The sequence below is a fragment of the Rissa tridactyla genome, chromosome 8 (genome assembly GCF_028500815.1).
Source record: "Rissa tridactyla isolate bRisTri1 chromosome 8, bRisTri1.patW.cur.20221130, whole genome shotgun sequence".
NCBI classification, from domain to species: Eukaryota; Metazoa; Chordata; class Aves; order Charadriiformes; family Laridae; genus Rissa; species Rissa tridactyla.
In genome coordinates, this window is record NC_071473.1 from 42,403,767 (window position 1) to 42,430,885 (window position 27,119).

Sequence of the window (27,119 nt, forward strand, 5' to 3'; positions counted from 1 at the left end):
AATACCCGAAACTCTAACACTCGAGGTCTAATACCATAGTATTAATACATTGTTGAGATATCAACAAATGGCAAAAGCAAGCCGAACGACCCATATTAATTATTTATACAACATTATCTATAAAAACAGCTATAACCATTGCTTCAATTTACACAGAAAATTAGAACTTTTGATATACTAAAGGAGAATCAACTATACAGTTCCTAAACAGAAATTATTTTATAAACTGGGGGTCTTCTCTGTATTAAAGTAGCTTCTGGCTAGTATTCTCCATCACTGCAGATCCTTCACCATTTCTGCATTTTTCTGTTGGATGAGACTGCATTATGGCGTTTCTCACCCTATGGTTATTTTCAATGTCATCTTGTGAAATGGCAGACAGATAAATATCTGTGAAGCTTCTACCTTTCTATTTGCTGCCTCGTGCTAGTATGGGGTTTTTTTCTGACTATTTCAACCCTTGATTATTTTAGCAGAATAATTTTGATCTTACAGCTGTACAGTGATATTAATTTCTACTGGCAGAACATGGACAGTTAATTACAAAATTAAGTGTTTTCAAAGTGTCTGCTTTTGTAATATAAATCAGCTCAGAGTGTGTGGAAGGTGTACCTCTTTCTTTCAACCTTCACCAGTGTTGCAGTAATGACTAGAACTCAAAAGGTGACTAGTAGCTATTTAGACCATTTAACAATTATCCGTTGTTTTTTATTTACCTTAACATAATGAATATTTGATTTATGTTTGCCTTTCTTTTATTATTAAAATGTTACTATTAATAAAATTATTATTAAAACCATTCGTGTTATCCAGACAGAGTGAATGGCATAGGCTCTCACACACTTATGGACCCTGGAAAACACGTTTGGTTTGGGTTTAGGATAGGCTTTAGCAGAAAACACTAATTTGATTGTATTTTCTGCTTCTGAACAGTTAAGGAACAGCTATACAATTATAACTAAGAACTGAATTATAACTAAGAATTAGCAATTGAAAATTAACTCAGTATAAGCTTACAGAAGCACTGTTAAAAGCAACCCAAAGTGTAAATGGGTATTCTTGCATGCTTCTAAGACACAAAAATATAAGAAATGAGATATATATGACAGATTCTAAAATTATCTATAGTTCATATTGGTCAAGATACTCTGAAAAGTTGCAATGTGAATAGGTGTAAGCAACGTAGTCTTTATTTTTAATATATTCAGTAAATTAAAAAAGCGTTAAGATGCGATTTATAAGGATAGAACAAGTTCATTATTAGGTTTTGTGATATTTAGTCTCAATTCATTTGACACTAGGCTTAAAGATATCTTTTACTGCATTTTTTTCTGTTTAAGATTCTAATTAAATCAATGGCATTCAAGAAAATGAAGATTTCTTTACCTTTGCAGTGAAATTACTTAGAGTGAAAAAAAATAAAGTGTGAATACATCTCTTTTTTTTTTTTTTTTTTCCCTTTACAAAAGGGATTGTGGGGGGATTTTAGGTTCCCACTCTGTTTTCACATGGTTTAAGCAGTAGTGAGATAGAAAACAAAGTATTTTAAATATTCCTTTCTGTGTATATAACTTTTTGTTTTAATTCTAAATCAGATGACTTGGATGATCTCACAGCAAAAACCTTTTTAAACAAAAAATAATTTCAGATGATCTTAGGCCTGAACATGTTACGTTAACTCAGTTTTCTGGCATTCTTTGGATACCTGTCCCATTTTTAAGTAATAACAATATATGGCAATGCACTCTGCAGATAGTCAAATTCATTCGGTGGGTCTCACCAAGCATATCCTAATTACTAATCATTAATAGAATTCCAATTCCCTCCTTTTGCATATCATAAATCTTATTAGATCTTCTTACTCTTATGGAGTATCATATCAAAAGTAAATTTTTTTTTTCATTCTAGGGGGCAGCCTTCTCCAATAGGCATGATAATTGTTAAGCAGAAAGTATCAATACTTGGACTCACTCTAAAAGTGGACTTGTGATAATTAAAAGAACAAACCCAAGATTTGCAGAGTTTTCAAGACAGTTCAGATATGCGAGTTCTTAAAGCTAATTTTCAGAATCTTTAGTTGAAATAATTATTGCGTTCCATGCAGTCATTATTGCTAAGGAGGAAACACAAGTTTCCTTTATCTTGGACTATAGTGTTCTAGCTCCCAGAAACCTTTAGAAGTCACTGTCCAAACTTCCAGAAAACTGTAATCTCTTATTTGATTCTATTAGTTTTGAGAGTAGTCTACACTGTCAAAGAAGAAAAATAATTTGGAGGCAGATCCTAATTATCTGTAAAGCTTACTCTGTATTAAAATTATGCCGAGGGAGTAAGGGAACCGACGAAATACAAATACCCCATCAAACCAAACAAAAGTTCATGTGGACAAGTCTACACTGAACAAACTAGATCCCATTTCCATTAAAAGCTCTCCACTGGGTCTTAGGATGTTGTTGACTTCCTCCTCCCTCCAGTGTGGAAAGGAAGAGCCTACAGAGAGCCTATTTATATATGCTGGCTCTGCAAGCAATTGATTTTGCACACTAGCTAATTTTTAACTGATTCACTGATGTGAACTCAACACTCTCTTACCTCATGTAATGAAGATCCTGGGTACTTGCCTGTGGCTTAATTTGCAAAAGGTTTCCCACAAGCCTTCTCTCAGAGCTGTATAACTTTTGTAAATACATAGTCACTGAGGTAGAGAGTGACTCTACATACTTAGGTCCCATCCTTACTCCAGTGAATAAATTAATGCAGGCTTCTATCCCCGCTTAGGACTTTTTTATTGGTCCTTTTCCATCCTCAAGCCAAATCATGCGCTCGAAAAAGGTTAGATTTAGGTCTTGTTTCATGCCTCAAATGTCAGTCATTTTCTACTAAATTTTTTTTCAGGGCACCTTTTTTTTTTTCCTATCAGCAATGTTCACCATGCTTGTGCAATCCATGGGGAAAAAGAAATTTTGCGATTTCATTTGAACTTTGCCGAATATAAAAAGAGCAACTGTAATCTTTTACTTAAAGAATAATTAATATTTACAAGGTATGTTATTAGGTTATAAAAAATTGTTGTGCAGCCTTAACAAGAAGCTATCAAGTAAATTCTATTGAAGGTTCTCTCTAACATGACTGGTTGTTAAGCTAAGGGTTTTAGAATGGATATCTTTCCAAGAAACACTGACGTGGTTTCTGTTACCAAGTCCTAACCTAACCTATGAGAGAACATCCAGATATTTCACTTATTCTGTATTACACTCACCCTACTAAATTTAGTGATTTTTCTGAGGAGTGGTCTCCTGATTGTAGTTCAAGGATATAATGAATAGTTCTTAAAACCAAACTCATCTCAGAATTCACATGGCTACTGACCCTCTTCCTAAAGTTCAAGGGATACAAGAGAAAATGAATTGCATAAATGAAGAAAAGCCTCTGTTCACAGTACTGGAATTGAGCTCATTTGTGTCTTGCACCCCATGAACAGGGTCAGAGATGAAAGCTAAAATACCCATAAAACCTTTAATGGCCATCACAGCACACTGAGGCGACATACATAGCCTGAAGGACAGCACAGATAATGTTCTTGTAAAAGAAACAGAAATGAGCTGCCTTGGGTTTATGTGAATCTATATTATGTACAATCTATATAGTGAAATTCTTGCAATAAGGTGCAGATACAAAGAGGATTACTGGATTATTTTTTTTTCATTGTATTAAGGACTGATAAATTTAATAAGCAACTTGACTACAAACTGTATTGCCCACATTTTAGATTCCCTTTTAGTAAGGACTCTGCATTTATACAGAAGTCTGTTCTTTTCAGTAAAGCAGACCAAAGTGCACAGAAGGCAGGACACAGTATGAAACTAGTGAAAAGTACATTTTAAAATTGCCTAATTGGCATCTTGCAGTGGTACAACAGGGAGATGACCTCGGCATTACAAAAACTGTATTATTAGCAAAACACAATGGATGGTAAAATGCAAGAAAAGACAAGACCTGACATGCTAGACAGAGCAGATAATTTTGAAGTACTGGTATTGAAAACGTGAATGCAAAGCTTAAATTTGACCTTCTGCTTAAAGACAGGAGGAGAAATCCAGTGGAGGACATAATGAAAAAATATTAAGATTTGCCTAAAACCAACCTAGTTTTAGCAATTTTATTTTTAACAACACAGATCAAGGCATAACATACGTATGAACAATCCTAGATATATAAATAACCAATCATAGCATGTTGCAGTGAAAAGATGACACATTTTACACATTAAGTCCTTTACTTGCTATACCGTGACTGGCATGAATGATCATGTTGTTGGCATAAAAAGAGATTAACCGTTGAGAATGGAGACAACAGTTCTTCCTTCACAGAAAATTACAATGATAATTGTGACTGCAGTGTTATAGTCATGTCTTGTGAGGCTTTTCTTTTATTATTTAAGTAGACTATTGAGTTGCAGAATGTGATATGGTGACAGCAAAGTGAACGGATAGCTATACTCACTGTCCATTAATGACACAAACCGCAGTCCTCGATCAGATGGAAAGGTACAAATGTTAACCCTGGGATTAGGAAGGGTGGTAATTGTGCAAGAGGATAAAGGAAACATGCTTAGTTATAGCAAAGACAAACTACAGAGCATTCACAAGAGAGCCTTTGCCAATAATTTTAGGCTATGTCTACATGATACAAGGCAACGCTGTGCAGAGATGTTTGTTCTAACACTAAATGACATACCACAGTTACAAGGAACAAAATAGCCATGTTAATGGCTACCCAATGTGTGAGTATCAGTGAATTTAAGAAGCAATGAAATATTACTTCAGTGAAGTGCTGAGTTAACACAATAGTGGTGTTTCCTAATTCTGGAGTATTTCATACAGTTCCTCAAAGGACTGTTTGATAGATATTCTTTAGTTGTATTAAAAACAAATAAAATCCTCCAAAGAGTTATCAGAAACATTCAAAAGGATATTCTGCAAAGGGGAAGGTGTACTAGGGGAAAGCTGTAGTTCTCGCTTTAGTACTGTCTAGTGTGGTGTGCTCCCTGAGTCACACAACGGATGAGAAGCTCTTCAGCTTTCTCAGTTCGCCACCAACACTGTAGCTACATCTAACCCTGTCTTGTTGAGCATAAATGCTGAAATAAGACTCCAGAATGCTGGAGAAAACTTGCAGAACAGGTCTAGAAGATTAACTGCATCAGACTTTCCGCTGACGGTCTGAGTATCTCTTCTCCATTTTGACACTTAAATGGCTTCCTTCATTACACTACCTGAGCATTCACAAATGTGAATAAATTTATAATGCATTAAAAAAATAAGAAAATGTAATCTTTTATGTGCCTCCTCTATTTCATGTATTACATCTACAAGAAATGAGTAAATGCTCAAATAATTACAGGATGATACTAGACTGCATGACTAGAAGCCAGTCCATTCAATCTCTTTTCACCCATCAGAACCAAAGTTGAGTATGGCTGATATCAGAACAAACATTCAGTTGCCATATGCATAAGGAAATAGAAATATTTAATAATAGCTAATGATACAAACTTAAGATTCAGAAAATAAGGATGTTAAATACTGGAACTGTAGGGCACAAGCCACAAGATATAGTAATAGGACTGTGAGAGTGAGAGCTGAAAGACCATTCTGATTCTACTGATGTAGCAACTTGCATGAGTTGATATCCAAAATTTTTCCACCAAATGGCAACAAAATGGTTTGCCATAAAATCAGGAAGTCAGTGACTATAAACTTTTCACAGGGAAGATCCATCAGTGGTAATCAGAGCTGGAAATCACTAATGGAACTTTGGTAAGAAAGTAGTATTTTAACGGTTACAGCAAAGCATGGCTGAAATGCAATTTTGGTTCTTCTGCTGGATGTTCACAAAATCAGGTGTGGTTTAGGATAGGGAAGTTTACTTATGGATGCCAAGTATTCCTGATTCAACACAAAAGGACTTCCCAGAGACGAGGTGTTTTGTCCAAGATGGTTTCTTAATGTTTCCTCTAAATAAGAAAAATTAATCTTCTTTAAGCCTCATTTTAATTATAAAAAGGCAATTAGAAGCTAATATTCACCCAAAGGACACAGCTTAATTACCTTAAGATGAAATGTTTAAAGTAACTTGAAGAATATGTAGGGCATGGTATTTTAAACATCTCTAACAGTTCATTTCTCTGCATGATAACTTGGCTTAATTACTTATCTCAGCTTTAGCTTCAGATCTGTTAATTTTAAACACGTATCAGCTCTCACAGGTCCAGAAATGGATAAATCTGGGATAGTATGGCTGTCAGAAACAGCATTCCCTCTCTCTTTCTGGAGTTCCTACATCAGCTTGGCCTATGCATTCACCCGTGGCTAATTCTATAGCCAGACTTGTCAATGTTTCTTTTTTTCAAAGTCTGCTTATTCATTCAAACTACTGGGGGTACAGCGCGCAGGACAGATTTCAAAAAGCTTGTATTTATTTAAATCATCATGCTTCCAAAGGTAGAAAAAATCATAGTGTTGTACCAATGCTATTCACCTCAGCAAAGAATTTCCACCCTCAAGGCTTCTCTGCTTGCTTGCACGTATGCACAGACGGCAAGTTTCCAAGCTTGGTCATTCTCTGGCAGACATTAATATTTCTGATACACTTAACTTGTTGACATAAATCATACAATCAGAGGCTGAAAATATTTTGAAGCTTGGAAAACCTATATGGTGCACATGCTTCCACATATGCACAAATTACTTATCTATCTTTCCCATATAAAATGTGCATGCATTTACAAACAGTTTGTTTAGACACACTTATACATAAATTTCACTTATATACCTTCTTTTGTACGTTCTTCAAAATATCTCACAAAGCAGTAACACATAAATAGTGTTCAGACACAGTGTAAAACCTAGCACTGATGAGAGCAGGCATAAACTTTCTCTAGTTCAGCAGTTCCACAGGAAACAGTTCCAGGTTCTTCCTCATATCCCAATTTTTCTGCAAAAGAGCTACCAAACATAGGAGAGACACACAGACCCTTAATTTGCAATGACAGCTAGATGACTTTCTGTGTCTAAAGAGATCTGGTTACCTGTTCTAGACTTCAAATTACCTTTCATTGCTCTGAATCACCAAAAAATGAAAAAGTGATAGTAATTATTTCCCATCTCACATCTCATTTTCCCTGTATAGAAATGTTTCTCATGATTATATAAGCATTTACATTCATGGAGACAGATGAAGATTAAGGAATCACACAGAAAAACAGAGGAAGGCTCCTGAATCTCAAACAAAACCGCCAATCTCGAGGTTCCCACAAATAGCTACCTACATTCCCTGTTTGGTTTGGAAAGTTCCTAAAACACTGAAGTTTTGCTCCAGCTGACATTCAAAGCTATCTGGGTTCCTCTTTGCACCCTTACTTGGTCATGGCCAGAAACCAGAAGTACCCTGAAAAGCCAGTGTAGTAGTCATGTTAAAAGCATATCTAACATGTTCCTAACAGGGTGTGCTTAGAACTGCTGTATTTTTGAAACAACTGAGAGGCATTTCAAAATATATTGATGGCATTGGGCCAATCAATGGGAAATCTCAGTTCAGCACCCTCTACAAAGCAAAGCAAGTTCAAATCCACATGTATGACTTGTGGGGAGAAAGGCTACGCTCAGATACAGACAAGGCTAGGTTCGAGTGAAACCATTCCTGCCAAGTCTGTATCACTTTGCAGCCAAAAATGCAAGATCCAAAGCATCAGATGGCATGTAAATGAGATCCTCAGCCTGCAGCAGAGAAGTGAGAGCGCGCGGGGGAGGTGGTGGCTAACAGTCTCTATTCCTAGCATTACTTCAGGGAAGGGGGTGTGGATTTTTTTTTATTTTCTTTTTAAGGATTGTTTAATGCAGAACTGCATGGATGAGAGCAAGTATCACCACCTTAAAAACAAAGGGCAGTTAGTCATTCTGTGTTCTGCCAAACCAGGTGCATGTTCCTCCACTAGCTAGAAGATTCCTGGAGCTGGATTCTGGTTTGGGAGAGGTGCCTGGCAGTGGCTGCGATCAGGACCTACAAGCAGGGTGGAGGTTCAGATCATGCCTTTGCATAACAGTGTGCCATTGGTAAGATCTGGATTGACCTTAGGAGCTGCTGAAAGGACTGCAGGACCCCCATTTCTCTGGGGAGGTGCCTGGACCAGAACTAAAGGAGGAACAAGTAATTAAAAGTCCTTTGTAATCAGCACTCACAGATAAATAAATAAATAAATACCCCAACCCAAAACCTCAAGTTGGACAGCTATATGTTAGCACAGAAACTTTATAAATGGATTATAACTGATATTTTCATCAGCTATTGGTAAGTCACAGCCTGTAGCTAAAGTTCATGTCAGTGTGCAGTGCTATAGGAAAATCCCTTTTTCAACCAAATCAAGAGAAAAATTTATATAACGCAGCTCCGTGGGGAATTTTTCTGTGACAGTTGACAGCCATTAGGCTTGTTTGATGCTAATGAGGGCAGACAGCTATATCAGCTATTTCCCTCACCCGCAACTATTTAACTTCTAAATTTGTGCTCAAAATCCATTCCAGCTTCAGCTGCTTTTTCTGGGTTCTCTTTACTTCTCTGACTAATCTGAATGTCATTTTAATGTCTTGCAAAGGCATGGCAAATTCCCTAAGAGGACAAGTGAGACAATGAAGATATCAGTGAAATCAGCATTTTATGCTACAGGATGCTTTCCCATCCTGGCTGTTTAAATAAGGGCCAGAGCCCTCTTTTAATGTTTAGCATTTTTGTCTCACTAAAGCCAGCCTTTTGTTTTTTTAATACACACAGACTTATTAACATAACGAGGTTGACACTGAAGCACTATGTCTACATAGAATTATAATAAATAAGGCAGACTGGGCCTAATCCTGTCTCCAGTACAAGAAACTTCCATTGCTACGATGATGAGCTCTGTAAATTTCTTTTTCTGCCTAGATCAACGGATATGTTCTACAAAGAACAGATAAACCCCTGAGAACAGCTTTAACAACTGTGACTGAAAGATTTTTGTAACCCAGTGACCTCCCCTCCAATGACTATACCAATATCTACACTGCATTAGAGTCCAGACAAAGTGGAGATTCAGAGACCCTTTTCAAAATAACCAATAGCTGGGTGATAGGTATCACTGGAGTGGGAACAGCAGAGACTTAAAATCCGTCTGAACAAGGCGGCATAGAGACTTGAAATTTAATTGCCTTTTCCTTTCTACCCAACTTCTCCTCTACCCTACCATCTTCCCACAATTCATTTTGGTTTGATACAAATAACTGGTTTCTGAAATACAGATTATCTGGAGATACAAATCATGCCTATTATCTTGCCCTCCTCACCTCTGATAATTTTTTCCTCTGATAAAAACATAACAGCAATAACCATACCATGACTAAAATTTTTACTTTCCTGAATATGGCTGTTTGCTACCAATGGCTGCATTTTATAAAAATAAGCAGCTTTAATTTTATCTTGCATTTTCCTCAGTGAATTGGCAGTAAAAAAAGCACAACTCTGGTATTTTTCACTGTGTGGGCACTGTCTACTATCTGAATTCTCATTTCTTTCTCTCCAGAACACAGCTCATCCCTATAACTGAGAACAACTTAACCGAGTCAGTTGAGTGGAAAAAAAAACATTTCTTGTAAGCAAAGAGGCTGCTTTCTGTGGGAGACTTTGTTTATGACTTAGAATTAAGGACATTATGATACAAGTGCTACCACCATTATGGTCTACTATGCTGTACTGGTGTGTTCTATAAACTTGCCTGCAGTAGGATGAATTACATCTGATGGGGTGTAAATGAAAAAGTTTCCTAGTCAGAATAATTTTACATCGTAGTAATTTATTCAAAGGTCAGTGAATGTGATTTTCTTGAGCTTCATCTGACAGTGCTTAAGGGCTAGGTAGTTCGTAGCAGCAGGTCTAATAATGATGAAACATCAATATAACATTCAGAAGATAAATGTATTTTGAAATTAACAAAACAATAAACCAGTTTTCAGTTTAATTTTCCAGCTGATTCTTAAGGAGCTCTTTTAACAGTAATCTCCTTTAACAGTAAATTCTCACGAGACAACAAAGGTGTGCTGGATTAGGACTTCAGCTAACACAAACCAGTTTTCTCCCGAAACACAGTTTATCTAGGCTGGGGTGCCAGGGCTGGGGGCTGGGAGGAGGATTAACTTTTTATTATTTGTAACTCACAGCATATTTTTTCAGAGCAAGCTAGCTTCCTCTCAGGACAGAAACCACATTAAAAACATTAAAGCACATTAGTTACATAGGGATTAGGGGTTTTTTTTCTTTTTTTGACTTTTTCATTATTATCTAATTAAAAAAAAAGAAAAAGAGGGAAAACCTTATAAATCAGTGTTAGAAACTGAAGTTATACCATACTGTATCTCTAGAAGTACTGTAGCCAAAATAACGAAGTACCTAACAATGATTCTCATAGGCGAATGATATGAATGATCTAAATATTTTTACATGAACAGCAAGCACTGCCTAGAAGTTTGCATACACAGACCCGTTTGTTTTGAAGTTCTCTTCTTATGACCAGACCTCAATAGTAGCCTTGGTTTATTGGCCAGGGCCGCGTACACATACCAACTGTCATATCAGCACCTGAGACCAAATATAATAATATTCTAATATTTGCTAGATGGATTAAACTGTGTTCAGAAGTGAAGTCCTCTGCTAAACCTTAGAGTACTTGCAGATCATCTAGGCATTTACATTTTATCCCTTTCATAATTTAATCTAACTAACATCTTCCCCTCCCGCCCCGGTAATTTGTGGTTATTAGTTATTGTCTAGATAAACAGTAGATAATATTGTAAGATTTTTGAAGTTACTGATACAATAAACACAGCATATGCATCTGTTTATAATACTCCATGTCCAACATTGTGATATCTATTACTATGGTCCTGATACTTTCTGAAATCAAATTTGACTTCAGTAAAGTCAGGTTTTGATTTTAGACCTACTGACAGATTGCTGAAAAGAATTTTAAACACAGATTGTGCATTCATGAAGATATCAGATATTTACTTCTCTTTCTTCATTATAATGAAGTTTACAGTTCTGTTCAATTTGAACAAAAATCCAACATTTTGGATGTTCCAACTTCATTATTCCTAAGAAGTTTTTCAGAAAGTAGGCATATCTTCCCATTCGTTAGAAGTACTGTAGTTGGGCCCTCGCTTCTTTCCCTGAAAACAGCAACTAGGATCAGACTCTGAGAGCAGTGATACCATGCGCAGACTGACAACATAAGGCATACACAGCAGCAAACAAGTATAAGCTACGTAGTATATAAAATTATAAAAGAACAAGGGGAAAAAAAAAAGATGAAGGGAAAGAATTACACTTAAGCAACCTAACCAATGAGATCTGAGATGAAGAAGGTGTTTTTTTAATTCTATTAACCAAAATACATTAAAACCAGAAAGGAATAACTGTTGGAGCAAGAATTCTTTGGGAATTTAGATTTTTATTTTCCTGCTTATACAGTGTCTAAGAGCAGACTGTAATTATATCATATTTAGTTAGATTTCAGTGAATTTTTCTTTTGTCTTTAAGTCTGTTTATTGACGAAGAAAAACATATTTAAGTAGATGTTTAAAATTTGACTTGTGGTTCTAAAATTGTAACTCTCCATAAGACAAATGGTTCTGTTTCTTTTCCCTGGGTGAAACCATGGTGCTGGGTAGAATAAATGTCTGAGATTTAGAGCTTTGAATAACAGTGACAAGGCGCAGGTATGGATTTAAGAAAATTTAAATCTTTTTTTGTCCTCCTGGTCAACACTGACCTTGCCTGACCTTGCCTCATAGATTCACTCCTCTAGAAATTAGGCTAGTGTAATTCTGTTTTATATTATTCTAGTTCTTACACTGCTCTCATCCACTTAATATTTCAGTGCCTACCAGGTTCAGTGTAATAATCAGCAGGATAAATATGATTTTCTTTCTTGCTAACTCCTTCTGTAGGGAAATAGTGTGCACAAGCACATCAAGTATATGCAGAAGTGTTAATATTACATGTGTATTATACAGATACATACTAGTGAAGGCAAGTTGAAGATACAAGGCTTCCACCAGGAGAAGGTGGTGGTGAAGACTGCAGTAGTTCTTGGATCCTATGGCTTCCTAAGAAAACTCTGTCTTTTCTACTGTTGGAAGGCTATGAAAAATTATATGATTCGTGGGTTTTTTTTCAAAACCAAAAGAAAGCTGAAGTTCATCAGTGAAGACGACAATGGGATCAGAGCCATTTGGAGTGAGAAAACATCTGTTATCTCCATTGATGTTTGCTTAAAGGAATAGGACAGGAAGTTCGCAGAAACAGATTTCCTATTGGACAAATGAATTTCCGACAAATGAATTTCCAACAAATGAACATATGAAAAGAAATTACATTGTCAGAAGAATGTCAAAACTCTATAGATAATGGTGATCTATAAATTGAGCACTAAGAAAAGGAACAAATGGTGACAAAATAATAACCATTTTTTAGAAACACTAATTTAAAATTACAACTTGCTCTGGTGGCACGTAGTCTTCTATGTGGACTTTGCGTATGTTTCCTCTGTTTCAAGGTCATGTGATTTTAAAAAACATCCTTTTGTAGAAATTTTCAGTTGCGTATATCCTCCGGAGTATGCATGCTTAATCCCTTTTTACTACTCCTTTCCCAGCTACTCTTTTTGCTCATTTATCCCCCACCAATTTAGTTACCCTAGGCAACTGCAAAATGTATCTTCCATATGCAATGAAATTCTATGGAAATGAGGTCTGCCATATATATTATCATCTACAGAAAGGAATCCTTTTATCCTCTGGCCATGAAATTACTCATGCATCTAACTCTCAGGGCTTGCAGGCTGTTTTTGCAACATGGAAAGCACAACTGCACTGTAGCAGCTCTAATGACAGGTCAACAACAGACTCTCCCTTCCAAAGTCTAGTTCTCTTCACTTCTACGCTGATGTAAATCTAGGGTAATTTCTAGATCTCTATGAAATTATATTAACACACTTTGAGTAGATACCATATAGCTAAGGAATAAATTCAAATCTTACAGATTTTTTTCATATTGAAGACTTTCTTGACACATTGCCAAGTCAGTGTTTTTTGCATACACTGTTTCCTTGTCCTGTAGTGGACAGTAATATAATGTTCGTATGCCATGTTACCATTTCCATACCCATCACAAACATCTGCCTTCTTCAAAAAGGAAAGAAATATCTAAGGTAAACGGTGCAATTTAAATTATATTTAGAACTCTAAAGAAACAAATCTAAAAATCAGAAGACAAAGCCTCAATAGGAAAAACATCCTTTGTTTTACAGGTCTCATCCCAGAAAAGAAACTCTGTCCAGATGTACCACATGCTTTATCTACAAAGGCACATTTTCCCTGAAGAGCTAAGCATGCTCTCTATATAAGGAGAACTTGTAAACGCTATAGAAATGTCAGAAAATACACACTTCCTCAATAATGAGGAACAACTTCCAAGAATCCCAGTCCTCTCATCCTTCCAAACAGAATTAATCAAAATCCTCAAACAGAAGAGATACTCTCTGGAGAAAACAATATAATAATTTCCTGGGATTTTCATTTTTAAATTCAGAAAGGTGTTGAAGTGCATTAACATCATTAGATGACTTTACAATTAAGGATGCTTTGGCCCTTCATGAACCTGACCAGCACACAGAATTAGTCATATGTGCTGTGAGGGTAACATAGCAATGTGAACTACCTAGGTTATTTAGGCTACCAAAAGAAACAAAATAGGCCATCTGTGCTCTCATGGTACCATATGTGGTACCAAGTTCTGTGCACTACTACAACTAGACACAGTCCGTAATTTAGAACATGTCAATTATTCAACTGTTGTCAACTGCTCATTGAATTCATCATCATTAAGCACTTAAATACTTCAGCAGTACCTGCTAGCCCTATGTCTATAAAGTACTTCTGGCTTTATTTATGAATGCAGCTTTTGGTATGTTCTGTGTTTGGAGATATTTTTCTCTTGCCCCAAATACTGCAGAAATCAGTATTCTTACTGATATCCAAATGGTCTATTTACATTGCAATTTTATTGTAATAAAATTTTTTATCGGTAATCTAAAAGCTTGTAGGAGACCACATAATAAGGCGTATTTAACCCATGATAAGATCATCTATGGACTTTTTGTTTACTGCAGTCAGTCAACAGACAGATATATTTATTCCTTGAAGAACCTGTATTCATTTAACCCTATTCAAGACATGCTTTCTGTTAGAATGTAATTTTTTTCTGCCTTCCTCCCCTCTCAAGACAAAGTACATGACTATTTGCAAGGGATGAAACTGCTGGCACTGGAATAGCAACCAGTGTTTCAAAGCAAGCTCTTTCATGCAAATAATTTCTGAGCAAAGGGTTTGCAAGTAGTTGGCGAAGCAATTTATACCTGCTGCAAAGAACTGATGTGGTGCTTACCATGTCATCTACATGCACATGAATTTTGCTCTGGGTTATTGCATTTTGCAGAAAATAATCTCTCATCAAACTGAAAGCTTGCTTTCAGGAACCACGGTGTATACCTAAAACATAATTTGACTCACCTAGCCTATCTTAAAGCAAAAGGTCTAAAAAGCCAAGTATAACCACAACAAGAATTAAGTTTTCAGAGGTATACACTAAAGGACTTACTGTGATGATTAGCCCTTTTTCCTGGAAATATTTAACCAACGGGACGGCATTCTGCTTGAAATTCATTAGTCGTCTTTGAGTGGCTTTCAGGTTATCATCAGGTCTCCCTTGCTGTTCAGCACGCTTCAGTAACCTTTCTTTCAGCCTTTGACTGGAACATGCCAGAAACACCACCAAATCTGGCGTACAGATCTGTGGAAAGAGCAATTTAAGAAGTCTGTAATTAAGTTGACTGTCCAAGCCCTACAGGACTCAGCAATTCCATTATTAGGTGAGGCTCAGATATGCTATATTTGTGTAAGTTGGAACATGACGAAGTCATTCATTTTATGGGTTTTTTTTTAAGGGAAATTTGTAGGCTTAAGGAAGGGCTTGTTTGTCTTACGTGAAGGTTAGTCAATTTGCTTCACCTGAAATGCTAAGGAAAAAGTTTAATGAAAAATTTTTACTTCACCCAGAAACCTTACCTAGACTGTGTTAATTGTTTGCATTACCAAAAAGTTCCCCTCGCTAAAATTAAAATCTTTAAAAAGAGCAAAATATAAACATCCCATATTCTGCAAGAAAACGGTTGTATGGTTTCCATCTAAAAAGCCTGTAAACAAGGTGGTATTTAAAATCCAGCAGCCACTATGAAGCTGACTGATGCCTAGGACCAGGTGAAAACAGACCTGTTCAAAGATCCAGTTTCTTATAATACTTTCTCCATTTCTCTAAATCTCGCCCAAGCTTCAGTGCACTTTTCAAAAGGCTGGGCATGGCAGCTAAGAGGATTTTAATTTCTCCTGTCCTTTTTGGTCTGTGTGGTAAGCACTGTTTCCTCTCACACCCATCCCCACACTAAAGTTCAGGTAGTACAGCCGTACGGCAATGAGAAACATTTTTTTGAAAATTTAGCTCTTTCCCAGTTAAATTCAAGTTACTCTTGTGGCTTTCAGTGTTCTTCACAACTTTTGGTTACTCATGCTATAGGCAGTTATAGAAGAGATATCTCTGGCGCTTGAGCAGGGGAAGGCAATGATAGCCCCACTTTCTTAGGAATGTGCTAAATGTTCACAGGCAATCTTCAGAGGTCACCACTGGTGGAAAAGACAGAAGTCACTGAGATACCTGAATTCGCATGATTTTAAAAATGGGGTTACAAGTGTATATTAACCATATTGGTAAGATCTGATTTTGTTCTTTCCTCTACCTGGTTGTTACAAAGGTATCTACCTCTCTTTAAAGACTCAGCTGAAAATCTTTTTCTCACTAGCTTAGTGTTGCCTTTTAAAACTTATTAGGACTCTGTATAAGAAGCATTTGAGATAAAACCAAACCCTGTTGCGCACGTTTTTATCCAACTGCAGATCAGGAAGGGTTTATTTGTCTCCCATACAAGCACAGTTATTTCTGCTGTCTTTACGTACCTGATCTAAAAAGTTCATACTTCAATTTTAACTAATATTAGTAAAAAAATTAGCTTACTATTCTAGAAATGACATCATCTAGTTACATTACAAATGACGGTGGATGCTCAAGAATGCTAAATAGACATTTTTCTCATGTTTCCTATCTATGGAATAATTTTGTCTTTGTTCAGCTTTGTAAATTTGATAGTCAAATTTGAGCTATACAAAAGCATGACCAAAACATCTACATGTATTCTACTGTGTAAAGAAGGAACTGATTTATATCTTTATGTTCATTATACATTGCTATTGAGGGCAGAACAAACCAATTATGCTTCTAAATTCTCTATCTAGGTCCCTTGACCCAAAGATGTTAAATTGCCTAAAGACAACCATATACTAGATGGAATACTTCAGAATTCACAAGTGGACATCTGAAAATTAATAACCAAGTTTTTTTTAAAAAGTCCTGTCTAGCTGTGTCATTTGAGGGAATACAACCTGAAGTACAGTCTGGCCTTTTCTCCTGCCAGTCTGAGCACAAAAAGGTTCTTCTGAAGTCAAAAGAAACAAATACAACTTTTTAAAACTGGGATGATGGTCATTAGCCTTTACAAAGGAGGTCACTGACAGACTAGGATATGGAGATGAGGAAGTAGAAAGTGGCTAAAAAGCAGAGCCATTTTCAAACAATACAGGACAGTCTGATAAGAAGCACTGGCAAGCAAGATGGTGGCCTCTTTATCATTACAGAAAATTAAAGAGCATTTTAAAGAAAATCAAATTTTTGGTTTGAGACATGAGGAAAAAAACTACAAACCAAACCCAAAAATACGAAATCTGGTAATTTTTAATGAGTATCTATTAGATTTTGAAACAATTAACCTTGTAATCCATTTTTTTTAAGTAACTGCCAGTGTCCTACCTCTGACACACATACCTCAACGTCAACATAAAGAGTAACTTTTCCCCCCTTTTCAGACTATTTTAAATAAATAATTGACAGTTATTCTGTCCTTTCAGGGGATGAATTACTTATAACAGTTAATTTTACTACCACATAATAGCTTTAAGGCACATAATTATTCATATGAAAGACTATGAAAGTAAGTTTCTGTGTTAAGATTCCCATGCAACATGGACATTATTAAAGGTAGCTCTGTTAAATTAAGGTTGATTAGTAGTGGACACATAATGAGGAATCAGAAGTGGGGAATTTAAAGAGCATACAGTAGTAAAGAAATCCAAATAATGACACAGATTCTGGAAAAAAATGCTACACATTTCGAAGTCTTTTGGGTCATGGAACTCTGCCTCCTGAAAGGGAATGGCTGATGCACATTGCAGCAGACTGAGCACAGAGACACCTCAAGTCCCAGTGTGGACATCTGGCTTATTGGAGCTTCCTAACATACATTACACAGGGACTCAGAAATTATACCTGCAAGTCAGGGGTCTACTAAAGTGAAGGATAAAAGGAGTTTATAGAAGTGAGTAGTTTTATTTAGTATTTCCATTTCTGTGGATCCTAATAATAGTGAAGAAAAATGGCATGAAACCTTTAGATGCTCCAAGCTATAGCTGGCCTTCTCCTCACTTTCAACGCTCACTCCCAAACATCTTCAGGACTAGCATCTAACATGTACTCAGATCTGGGAAGTCATACTAGACCTCCTCAAGTGTAGGACCTAAGCTTTTGCATATCACATAAATTCACATATAGAATCAAACCTTACAGAGAGTACTTACAATAAACAGATCTCTCATTAAATTACTAGTGCTGGAGGAAAAAGACGAAGGAGACAAAGGGAAAGTCTCCTGTTTCACACAAACACGGGAGTGCAGCTTTCCACAGTCGGTCTCAGTTCTTTAAAGAAACTGTGACTGAGTCAGTGCAGCCCCACATGAAGGGAAAGATCTGAAAGCCACCATGACACCATCACATATGCAGGTTCTCACCTGCCTAGTTCCCACAAACTGCACTGGTTTCAGAGGTCAGTTCCTTCTTAAGAAAATGGGAAAGCATGCCCTGGGCCTAATTTTTTTTTTTTCTAGTTCTAAAATGAGGATAATAATGCGGTACAACACTGTAATTACTGTGGAAAATTAATTAATTAGCTTTTAATTATTTCCTATTGCTTCTTGAAACAGAAGGTTCTCTACAGAAGCTGAGTAGTGGTGGTGGTCTTAATTTTTTGACTAGTAACAGCAACAACACAGAAGACAGTATCAGAATCCTGCGAACTGAAACTATTTTTTTCTGATACTGGCTATTGTAATTTGAAATACATTTCACTCAGAAATCAGAAGTCAGTGAAAACAATGGTTTAAAATTCTCTGTTCAAGAAGCCTAGTTTCAAATTAAGTATTGTATAAAAGGTTTTTTGAAGTGGAAAAAAAAAAGTGATTCAAGCACATTTGAAGTAGGAATACAAAGCAGGTTCTGATTATGTGATGCCTCTGTGAATTCATCTTTTACCTGCAGAATACACATCTTTATCATCAGGAAGTAGCTGAAAACCACTTAATAAACACAAGCCTCTGCTTGGTTTTGATGCACAAAAGGGTAACATCTCTTCTATATCCATAGGTGTACAGATCTAATAGTACTTAATATATTTCTCCTACATACATTTACAGCCTTCAGGGTAAACCCTTGAAATGCTATCGATATTTTACTCCTGTTTTCATGAACCATTCTGCTTCCACTTGCCTCAATTGCACCTGCCGGCAAGATGTGTTTATAAATACTTTAAGTTAGAATATAACAGGCTAGTGTGAACATATGGATATCTGGTATTACTTCTGAGGAAACATATCTAGTTCTCCTACGTAAATATGAGTACAAATTGCTTTCTCCTAACACAGTAAAAGGTTTTTTTATGACTCATTTGAAAACAAACCTATTTTTTTAACTCAGAACTAATTGCTTGGAGTTTTATGACTAGGGAATAAGTTTTATTCTGAGACTTAGCTTTTAGAAAAGGTATACAGAACCCACACAGACAGAAGAACTGCATTCCTTCATGCTGATTTCCCACAACACACTCATCTTGTACTGAAGGTAGAGGGTCTTATTCACGTACAGAAACGCATGTGAGGAAGCACTGTGGGGTTCAGGGAAGTGAATTTGTCTATTTACTAACTGGAGCTCAGCAGAAGGGAGAATCTTTGCCTATGGGAACAGACAGGCTTCTGGTAATTCACAACCATCTGAATTTTAAATGAGACAAAGAGCATATGGCATCAACTCAGAATAAAATTGGTGGGTACATCCTCTCATTTTTTAGAATAGTATTTACTAGTAAGTAAGTCCTACTCTCTTTGGGTCTGAATCTCCTTCCTAAGCTGGAACAAGGAGTAAATTGAGAGTAACTGCATGCAAGTTGGTGGTGTTATTGACATAAAGCAGTATAAGGGGAAAGACGCTCTCTTCTCTCTGGGGATATTTTCTACATCTCCTCTTGTTAGTGAGAGTAGTGTAGTTGTTTGCTAGAAATTAGATGATTACACTCTCTCTCATTATTCCTCATTAGGCAAAAGATGAAAATGCTCTGTTTCTTAATTCCTGGTATGTTCTACTAGACACTCCTGAGAAAACTTAACTGACAGCTCATGAACAATTGTCATTAATTTAACAGTGCATTTTATTCTAATTGGTAAAGGTTACTAGCAAGCTAGTTTATGTCCATTGTATGGGTGCTCTCCCTTGTAATTACTGATTTGCTTTTTATACTTCCATCTCTGCTGGGTTACTAGACTGTTTGTGTATTTTTTTCTTGGTTTAGAAAAGCAAAATCATGGATCATGTTGTCAAAGAACGAATCCTGCCAACAAAATTTTTTCTGGTAACTGTTTTTGAACTGTATTCACACTGTCCAGAAGTCAGCTTCCAGCAAATTGCCCAGACTACATAATTAGGTCCCCATATAATTGATTGAGGAGGCAGGTGTCTTTAGGGAGAAATGATTCAGATTTTCACCTGTGTAGGGCGACAAGGTGATGGGAATCCCCAGCTGCAAACACTAATGCTACAAAGAAAGGTCTAAGCAGACCTCTGGTTCAGAATTGCTCAGCAGACACCTCCATCCACTCTCAATTCAGAACATGAGGTCCTCTCCTATGGGTTAAGGACTAGTAATGGATGCGCCCTCCTTTGGCTCATTTAGTTAGCAGAGAAGAACCCTTGTGCAGAAAAACAGGACACCTGAAGTCTAGGGTCTCTTATGCAGCAGAAAATTGACCACTGTTTGCCTTTCCCAGGAGAGTGCTCTAGCTTCCAGAGAAGACAGACAGTAAGACCATTCCACAAGCTTCCTGCTCAGGCTTGGCTTTAAGAAAACAAAGTAAAACCCACAGGGCCAAAGAGAAGGAATGAGAGGAACCACTGCAATGCAGACTGCTGATGTGCTAGCCCTCCTGCTCCTCATACAGATGACTGGGTACATATATACAGTAGGGGACTGTACCTGAGGCTTATCAGCCTGGAACAGTGAGGTGGAGATTTGGGAGAACGGAGACAGAAGGAGGCAACGAAATGAAAAAGACACATAGATGATGATGATGATGCAGAAAAAATACCTGTATCAGAACAAAAACCCACTGCAAAGAACAGATACTTTCCCCTTAAGAAGATTCAGCGGAAGGTTGCATTCATTTTACTAGTTTTTCTGGAGCCCACAGTCTCGGCCAGTGACAGAGCAGGTTTTCTTTGAGACCCTCTTTGCAGCGCATGAGCTTGGCAGTCAGAGTGCCATAGGTCAGCTGGCCACAGACACCTGTGTCAAACTTCGAGGGGACTGCAGGCATCATTTCTGCTTGGAGGTTTAAGTCTCAGACTTGGAGGAATAGGACCGCTGTCCTTAGCCTGTGAGGCTGTGAGAAGACAAGTCAGTTTTTCCCAGCATCCTGTATTGTTCCATCTACATAGCTCATTCTACTTTAGCACAATTAATTCCCACAATAATTTTCATAAGGGATATTATTTGGGAGTTAAAAAGTTAACTCAAATCCCAGCCAAGATGAACTAATTATTCTTTGTAGGTGTAGTGCATTTATGAATATTCTTAAGGATATTTTAAACAAAGAATCAGATACAATTTACTGCCTCTGTTTATTATATAAATTATGATTTTACTTCTTCAAATGTAGTCTTGTCACCCAGGCCGTAGAATGCAAAAATATTTTTAAGATAATTTCTACAAAAATAGTCTTTCTTTTTTATCAGGGAATTAAATTATATTCATTAATGAATATTCATTAATTTTAATACCTATTCCACATTTCATTCTGCTGGTAACAAAATTTACAATTAATGTATTTAAGCAAATTTCATCTGTACTTACTCTATTGAAACTAACAGGGTTAACGTTGGTGAAGGAATTACTGAAATCAGGAGGAAAGTTATGCATGAATGACTGAAAGTGGGAAAAAACCCTAAACCAACCCAGTCATTGAATTAACTGGAAAATACTGAAGTGAGAAATTGCTTCTCCTGGGAAGGGTAAAAACTTATTGCCATGTGAGAGACTGCACAGAAAGTCAAACTGCAGTTTCTTCTTCACAAGTCATTTGAGTTCAATACACCAGTCAGAGGCATTTCATTGCAGTGTTACGGGAGAGGAAGATATTTAGCATGCTTGAGCACGCTGGTACTGTAGGTGACTTGCTGAATTTCAAGCTGGCAGGTTAATGGTAAATAAACCATTTTCTCCTTGGCATTTTCGAATGTGTGCTTGGAATCTAAACACCTTTCTACTATTTGCACTCAGCAGAGATCATAGATACCTTAGAAATTTGTGGTTTAGGACGGCTTTATGCCTAGGCTCAAACTGAAAGGCTAAATACATCAGTATTAAATCTGCACTACTGCACCGAAGGATTTCAAAAATATCAAAATCCAGAAATTATACTTGAAACAAATACATAAATGGGAAGTTCTGATTGCTTTTAAGACATTAAAAATTACTGTTTTCATTTTTTTCTCCACAACCATGACTACTTAAAGTTTGTCTTAAAGTGAGAGCTGAGATTCTCATAGTCATGTGACTTCAGGGCTCTATTAAAAGTACCCCTATCAAAAGTGTTGGCAGTATTGACTCAGCTTTCTGGAATTAAGAAACAGGAGAATCAGGATTTGGCAACAATCCAAGACTTCCAATAAGGGAAGTTATATGTCCTGTACTCAGTCTTCAAAGAGAAAAATAAAGGCCTTATTTCAACTCAGATAAGAAGTTCAGAGAAACCTGAGAGAACCTCAGAGAAAATTGCAGTGGTGATGGCTATGAGGGTGCAATGAGTAGCTAACCATTAGGAAATGAAGCTGGTGTAAGACAGTGACCAGAATGGCAGAGTTGCTGCTGGTTGGCAAGCACTGCTGAAAATCTGAAAACATCACTGATGCCACCTTAAACATTTCTTTCCCGCTCTAACTATATGGATGATAGGAACAGTGACATTAGCAAAACTCAATAAAAGAGAGGGAAAAAAAGTTTTAATTCAAATGTAAAATTCCTCAGATGTGTGAAGTGCTCTTTAATCCACTTATGCCCGATTGACATTATTGCTTTGAAGCAGTGTTTGTTTCTCTGGTTTCTAGATCTGAGCAGGAAGAGAAATACTGTGAGTACTGCAAATGACACACTGCATTATCTTAGGCACTTTAGTCACTGAGATGCAATGTGTTTTAATACAATTCTGCCTAGCAACACGTTGAGAACTTACTGTCCACAAGAGAGTCTGGCAACATAGTAAGGAAGAAATCGTCATCTTTTAGCTATACCTATGTTTGGGAACGTTAGCATAAGTTGGTTTGCTTTGACTCGTTTACTAAAAATAACATTTTTTCCCAGAGAAAAGTTCAGCTTCTGGATTAGTCAAAGGGATAAAAATGTCCTGGTAGTACCAAGAGCAATTACAAGTGAAGTTCAACAAGAATTCATTATCATTGTGTATTTCTATACTAGAACATTATGCGGGACAGGTATTGTAACTAGAGTTCAGACATATATGTATTCATTTGATTTTTTCACAAAATGAAGAGATTATGAAAGCTCAAATGGTGTCACGTCTCAGCTACAGCTATGTGAGCCATAAAACTGGGGAACTACTTTAGCATAAATAAATTGTAACGTTAAAGATGTCTGCAAACACAGCACAGTCAGATTTTCACATGTGCTTGCAAGAGAAACCCAGCACCTTAGCTGACCTTTTCCTTTTCTGCTACTAATATGGTGAACTATTTCCAACATAAATTAGTTTATCATTGCAGTAACTCAGCACAGTTCTTACTGGTGAAAACCATATAATAATATATATAAAAAGGTTCAGTAAACAGCGTTCAGGAAACTATAGTATTAGTGTCTAGGAGCAAGATGGATTTTATGCCCTTTGTGCCTTGCCTTTCAGTTGTTCATCATCTGCTGTCCACAACACGCACTGGTGGAGAAAGGGGAGATGATGTGGCTTAGACCAAAAAGTGTACAGGCTCTCTCCTGGTCCATCTTTCACTGATCACCGTGGCCAGCTCCCATCTAGCCCAAGCTTTGAGTTCCTGGCCCTTTAGGTAACATCGGGTCCAGATACTTTCTTGACCCCACTGCATCACATCCTCACAAAGAGGAACAACATATGGATAACAAAACAATATAGACTTCTTACAATTAATAAAGACCAGACATACTTTCTTGAACTATAATGACAGGGTTTTGCAAGCTGTTTGTTTATAGACCTCCTATTTTCCTCACATTTGTTCAGTCTCTGTTCCAGCCTTACCTACTCTCTCAGTATCTTGTATTACTCATCTTTATTTCCATGCAGTTTAATAACTTGTCCTTCACATTTCCCCCCCACATTTTATTTTTGGTATTATTACATATATTCTTGAAGTTTGTTTCTGTCTGTGTAAACAAGGGCAAAGAAGAAAGGCTATACAGTGGAAAATGCTACTTTAAAAATGAATGCTTCTTTGTTTATTTCAAGATTCCGTGGGATTATAGATGAATACCCATCCCAACACACTCAATGACGAAGGATAAATGAGCAGCCACCCTTGTCCCTGCTGCTCATTCCTCCCACTGGCATCCACTCTATATACACCTATACGGCTGAAAGCACTGAGAAAGACAGCATATTCTATTTACCCTTATGCAAACTTACCATCATTATTGTAATTTAAATCATAAAACACGGAAGTGTTCTAGCTGCTTGATGGAACAAATAATGATGTAAAGTAACTGTTCAAAAGCACACAATTGCATTTTAGAACATGAATGAGGGAAAGCAGTTAAATAAATAGTAACTCTTACTTCATGCATCTTTTGGCAGTTTCCCTAAATGCAACCTTTAGAATGGCTTGTGTCATACAACCACTGCTGCTGCTTTCAGGTACATAACCACATAATGGTCTGTAAGAATACGTATTCATCCATGACAAAATTAATGATAACAATTAGTTCTTATTCAGAACATTTTATCAGCAGATCTCAATGTTCTACACGGGATGTCTTTGTCAGAATAAGGCATATGTATTACAGAATAATGTGATTTGACTATTTGCATTTTGTGAGATTTCACCATTTTCTTCAGAAGGTTGCTCCATTGCTTAGTAGATCTTCTAATTATAAAGTGTCTTACTATTTAATCAAAACTTTCTTCGCTGAAATTTTAACTAATTATTTCTCATCTTCTCACTTTGGGCTAACAAGAACAATTCTGTTCTGTTCTACACGCTGCTAACAAGAAAGCTATAACATTTCTAAGCTGTGGAAAACACCCGTGTAGCATCTTTAATTGCAGACCTACACAAATTATCACAACAGTTAATTACTAAATTCTCCACAACTCAATTGCACTTCCTGTTGAGGGATCTCTAAGTGCCTAAAAATGTTAGCCCATTTTATGTAAATAATCTGACATGCCATGGATTACTGTCAGCCACAACCTGTGAAGGAAGATGGGTACCACACCTGCTGATAGTCCCCTTTCCTTACCACAAGACCTTCCTACTTATGTGTGTAGCATTATGCCTTACTAAACAGAGAATTTTAAAGAAACACGAAGTATATTATATTTCTTTAAAATATAATGCCAAGATAAAACACTGAACGTATCCCATTGGATTAAATAGATGTTGCATGTTGGAACATGTACATCCTTTGTACATTTATTTCCATGGCATTTATTTCCATTTACGTCCACTACTAATGGGCCCTATGATGGGTGCTCAAGTGTTGTTTAACTGGTTTTCCATGGCAGAAGGAGAATCTGATCCTAGGATAACTCTAAGTACTTAATTTAACTCCTGTCGGTCTCCCAGTTTCACATGCCCCATTCTTTCATGAAAGACAACATCAGCGCAAAATTATAGCACAAAGAAATGCACTTAAGTCACACTATCACACAATATTCTGGACATAAAAAATGAGGCAAGGAAATGACCATTAAGCCTAAATTTCTGCTGTTTCATTTATAAAATAGTCAATCTTCTCTTTTGTTAATTATAAGGAGATATAGCTGGCAGTCACTGGCTATTTTCTGTAATAACTATTTTGCCTGCTTCCTTTAATTTCCTCAGTTCAGTCTTCTAAATTTTGCCCAGAATAATACCTTATAAAAGCACACTAATCAAATGCTTCATTAGCTGCTTTCTTTTGTTACTTCTGTCTTGGCAATGCCACTTAGAATTCAAAGTACAGAAATGGTAGTACACCAGCAATTGCGAAGGACTTTGAAATGCTCTCCATGAAGGGTGCTCTAAAAATTCAGCATTGAAACTGCAACCTTTACTTGTGACCATAACTGTTACGTTAACAGCGCTTGATCAGCAAATGACATAAACTGTTTGTTTTTCCACAGAATTTAAGTATTTTTAAATTCGTTTAAAATACACACATGAAAACAACATGTGAATAGAACTCAGGAATACAGTTTTAGCTGGCTAAACCTTACAGTTGTAGTTTAGAATAACAAAATGATCTACATTTCTAAAAAAAGAGCATAATTTCTGGTTTACAAAAACTTGCAAAACATGGGCAGTTTTAACCCTTATTTTATTCCAGTCTTTTCAATGCTCCGTAATAAACTTGAGAGTAAAAGCATTGTGAAGATATGTATTGATTTAAGCTTGTTTCTCTTAATGTAGATTAGACTGAACAAATAGATATGAAAATATAATGTCTTCCCCCTTTCTAAATCACTAAGAAACAAAAAATATTAATTATTGGATTTGAGGCTTTGATTATGGATTATCACATTGTCTTTTTATAAAATAGTCTGTCTTCAGACAGAACGTAATATAACGTAAACCAAAAGAATAACCCTTTGTCAACCTCTAATTATGTATTTGCAAAGTTTTAAAGAACAATGCTTAATTAGAAACAACATGTAGTGTTTCTTGGAATCTTACTGATGATTTCAAGAAGCTTAACTATTGTAGAGATATGCAAGTTATTTTAAGAATAAAAACAATCTCTTACTTGGTCCTCAAAGGAGATTGCCTGGGCAACATCTCTGGGAAATCCGTCAATCACTATACCCTCTTCATCAGGGATCTGCATTAATCTCTGCTTTATCTCAGTTATGGTTGTTTCCTTTCAAAGAGAAAAGAAGTTATTTAGTTAATATTGTAAAGGAGGTTTTCTTGATGGTGCGTATTAATACAGCGTGTACGAATCCTTCGAAAGTAAACATTAACACAGGATATGCTGTACCTGAGGGGCCAGTTCTCCAGTAGTAATTATTTTGGCAATTAGACTCCATTTTCTATTGCTGCTTGTGCTGTGGATCTTCTTCCTTAACAATTCACCAACTGAGATGTAGTTAAATCCGTAACGTTCTGCTATTTTCAGACTCTGTGTTCCTTTACCACTTCCTGGGCCACCTATTGGTAATCATAAGCAAAACATTAATCTTTCATCCGAAGTACCCAATCGCATGTGAAATTTTTGCTATTGGCATTAATTTTCCAACCATTATTAGAGCAAATCT

At 36.5% G+C, this 27,119-nt stretch overlaps 1 protein-coding gene across 1 annotated transcript in view; it reads right to left on the bottom strand.

Moving 5' to 3' along the window:
* The window catches only part of AK5 (adenylate kinase 5), a 94,362-nt gene that overhangs the window by 58,088 nt on the left and 9,155 nt on the right, over positions 1–27,119 (bottom strand). Inside the window, exons 4-6 of the mRNA XM_054212201.1 lie at positions 26,843–27,012; positions 26,609–26,722; positions 14,743–14,934 (exon numbers count right to left, since the gene is read on the bottom strand). Of these exons, the coding sequence (XP_054068176.1) occupies positions 14,743–14,934; positions 26,609–26,722; positions 26,843–27,012 (476 nt within the window). The remainder of the gene's footprint in view (positions 1–14,742; positions 14,935–26,608; positions 26,723–26,842; positions 27,013–27,119) is intronic.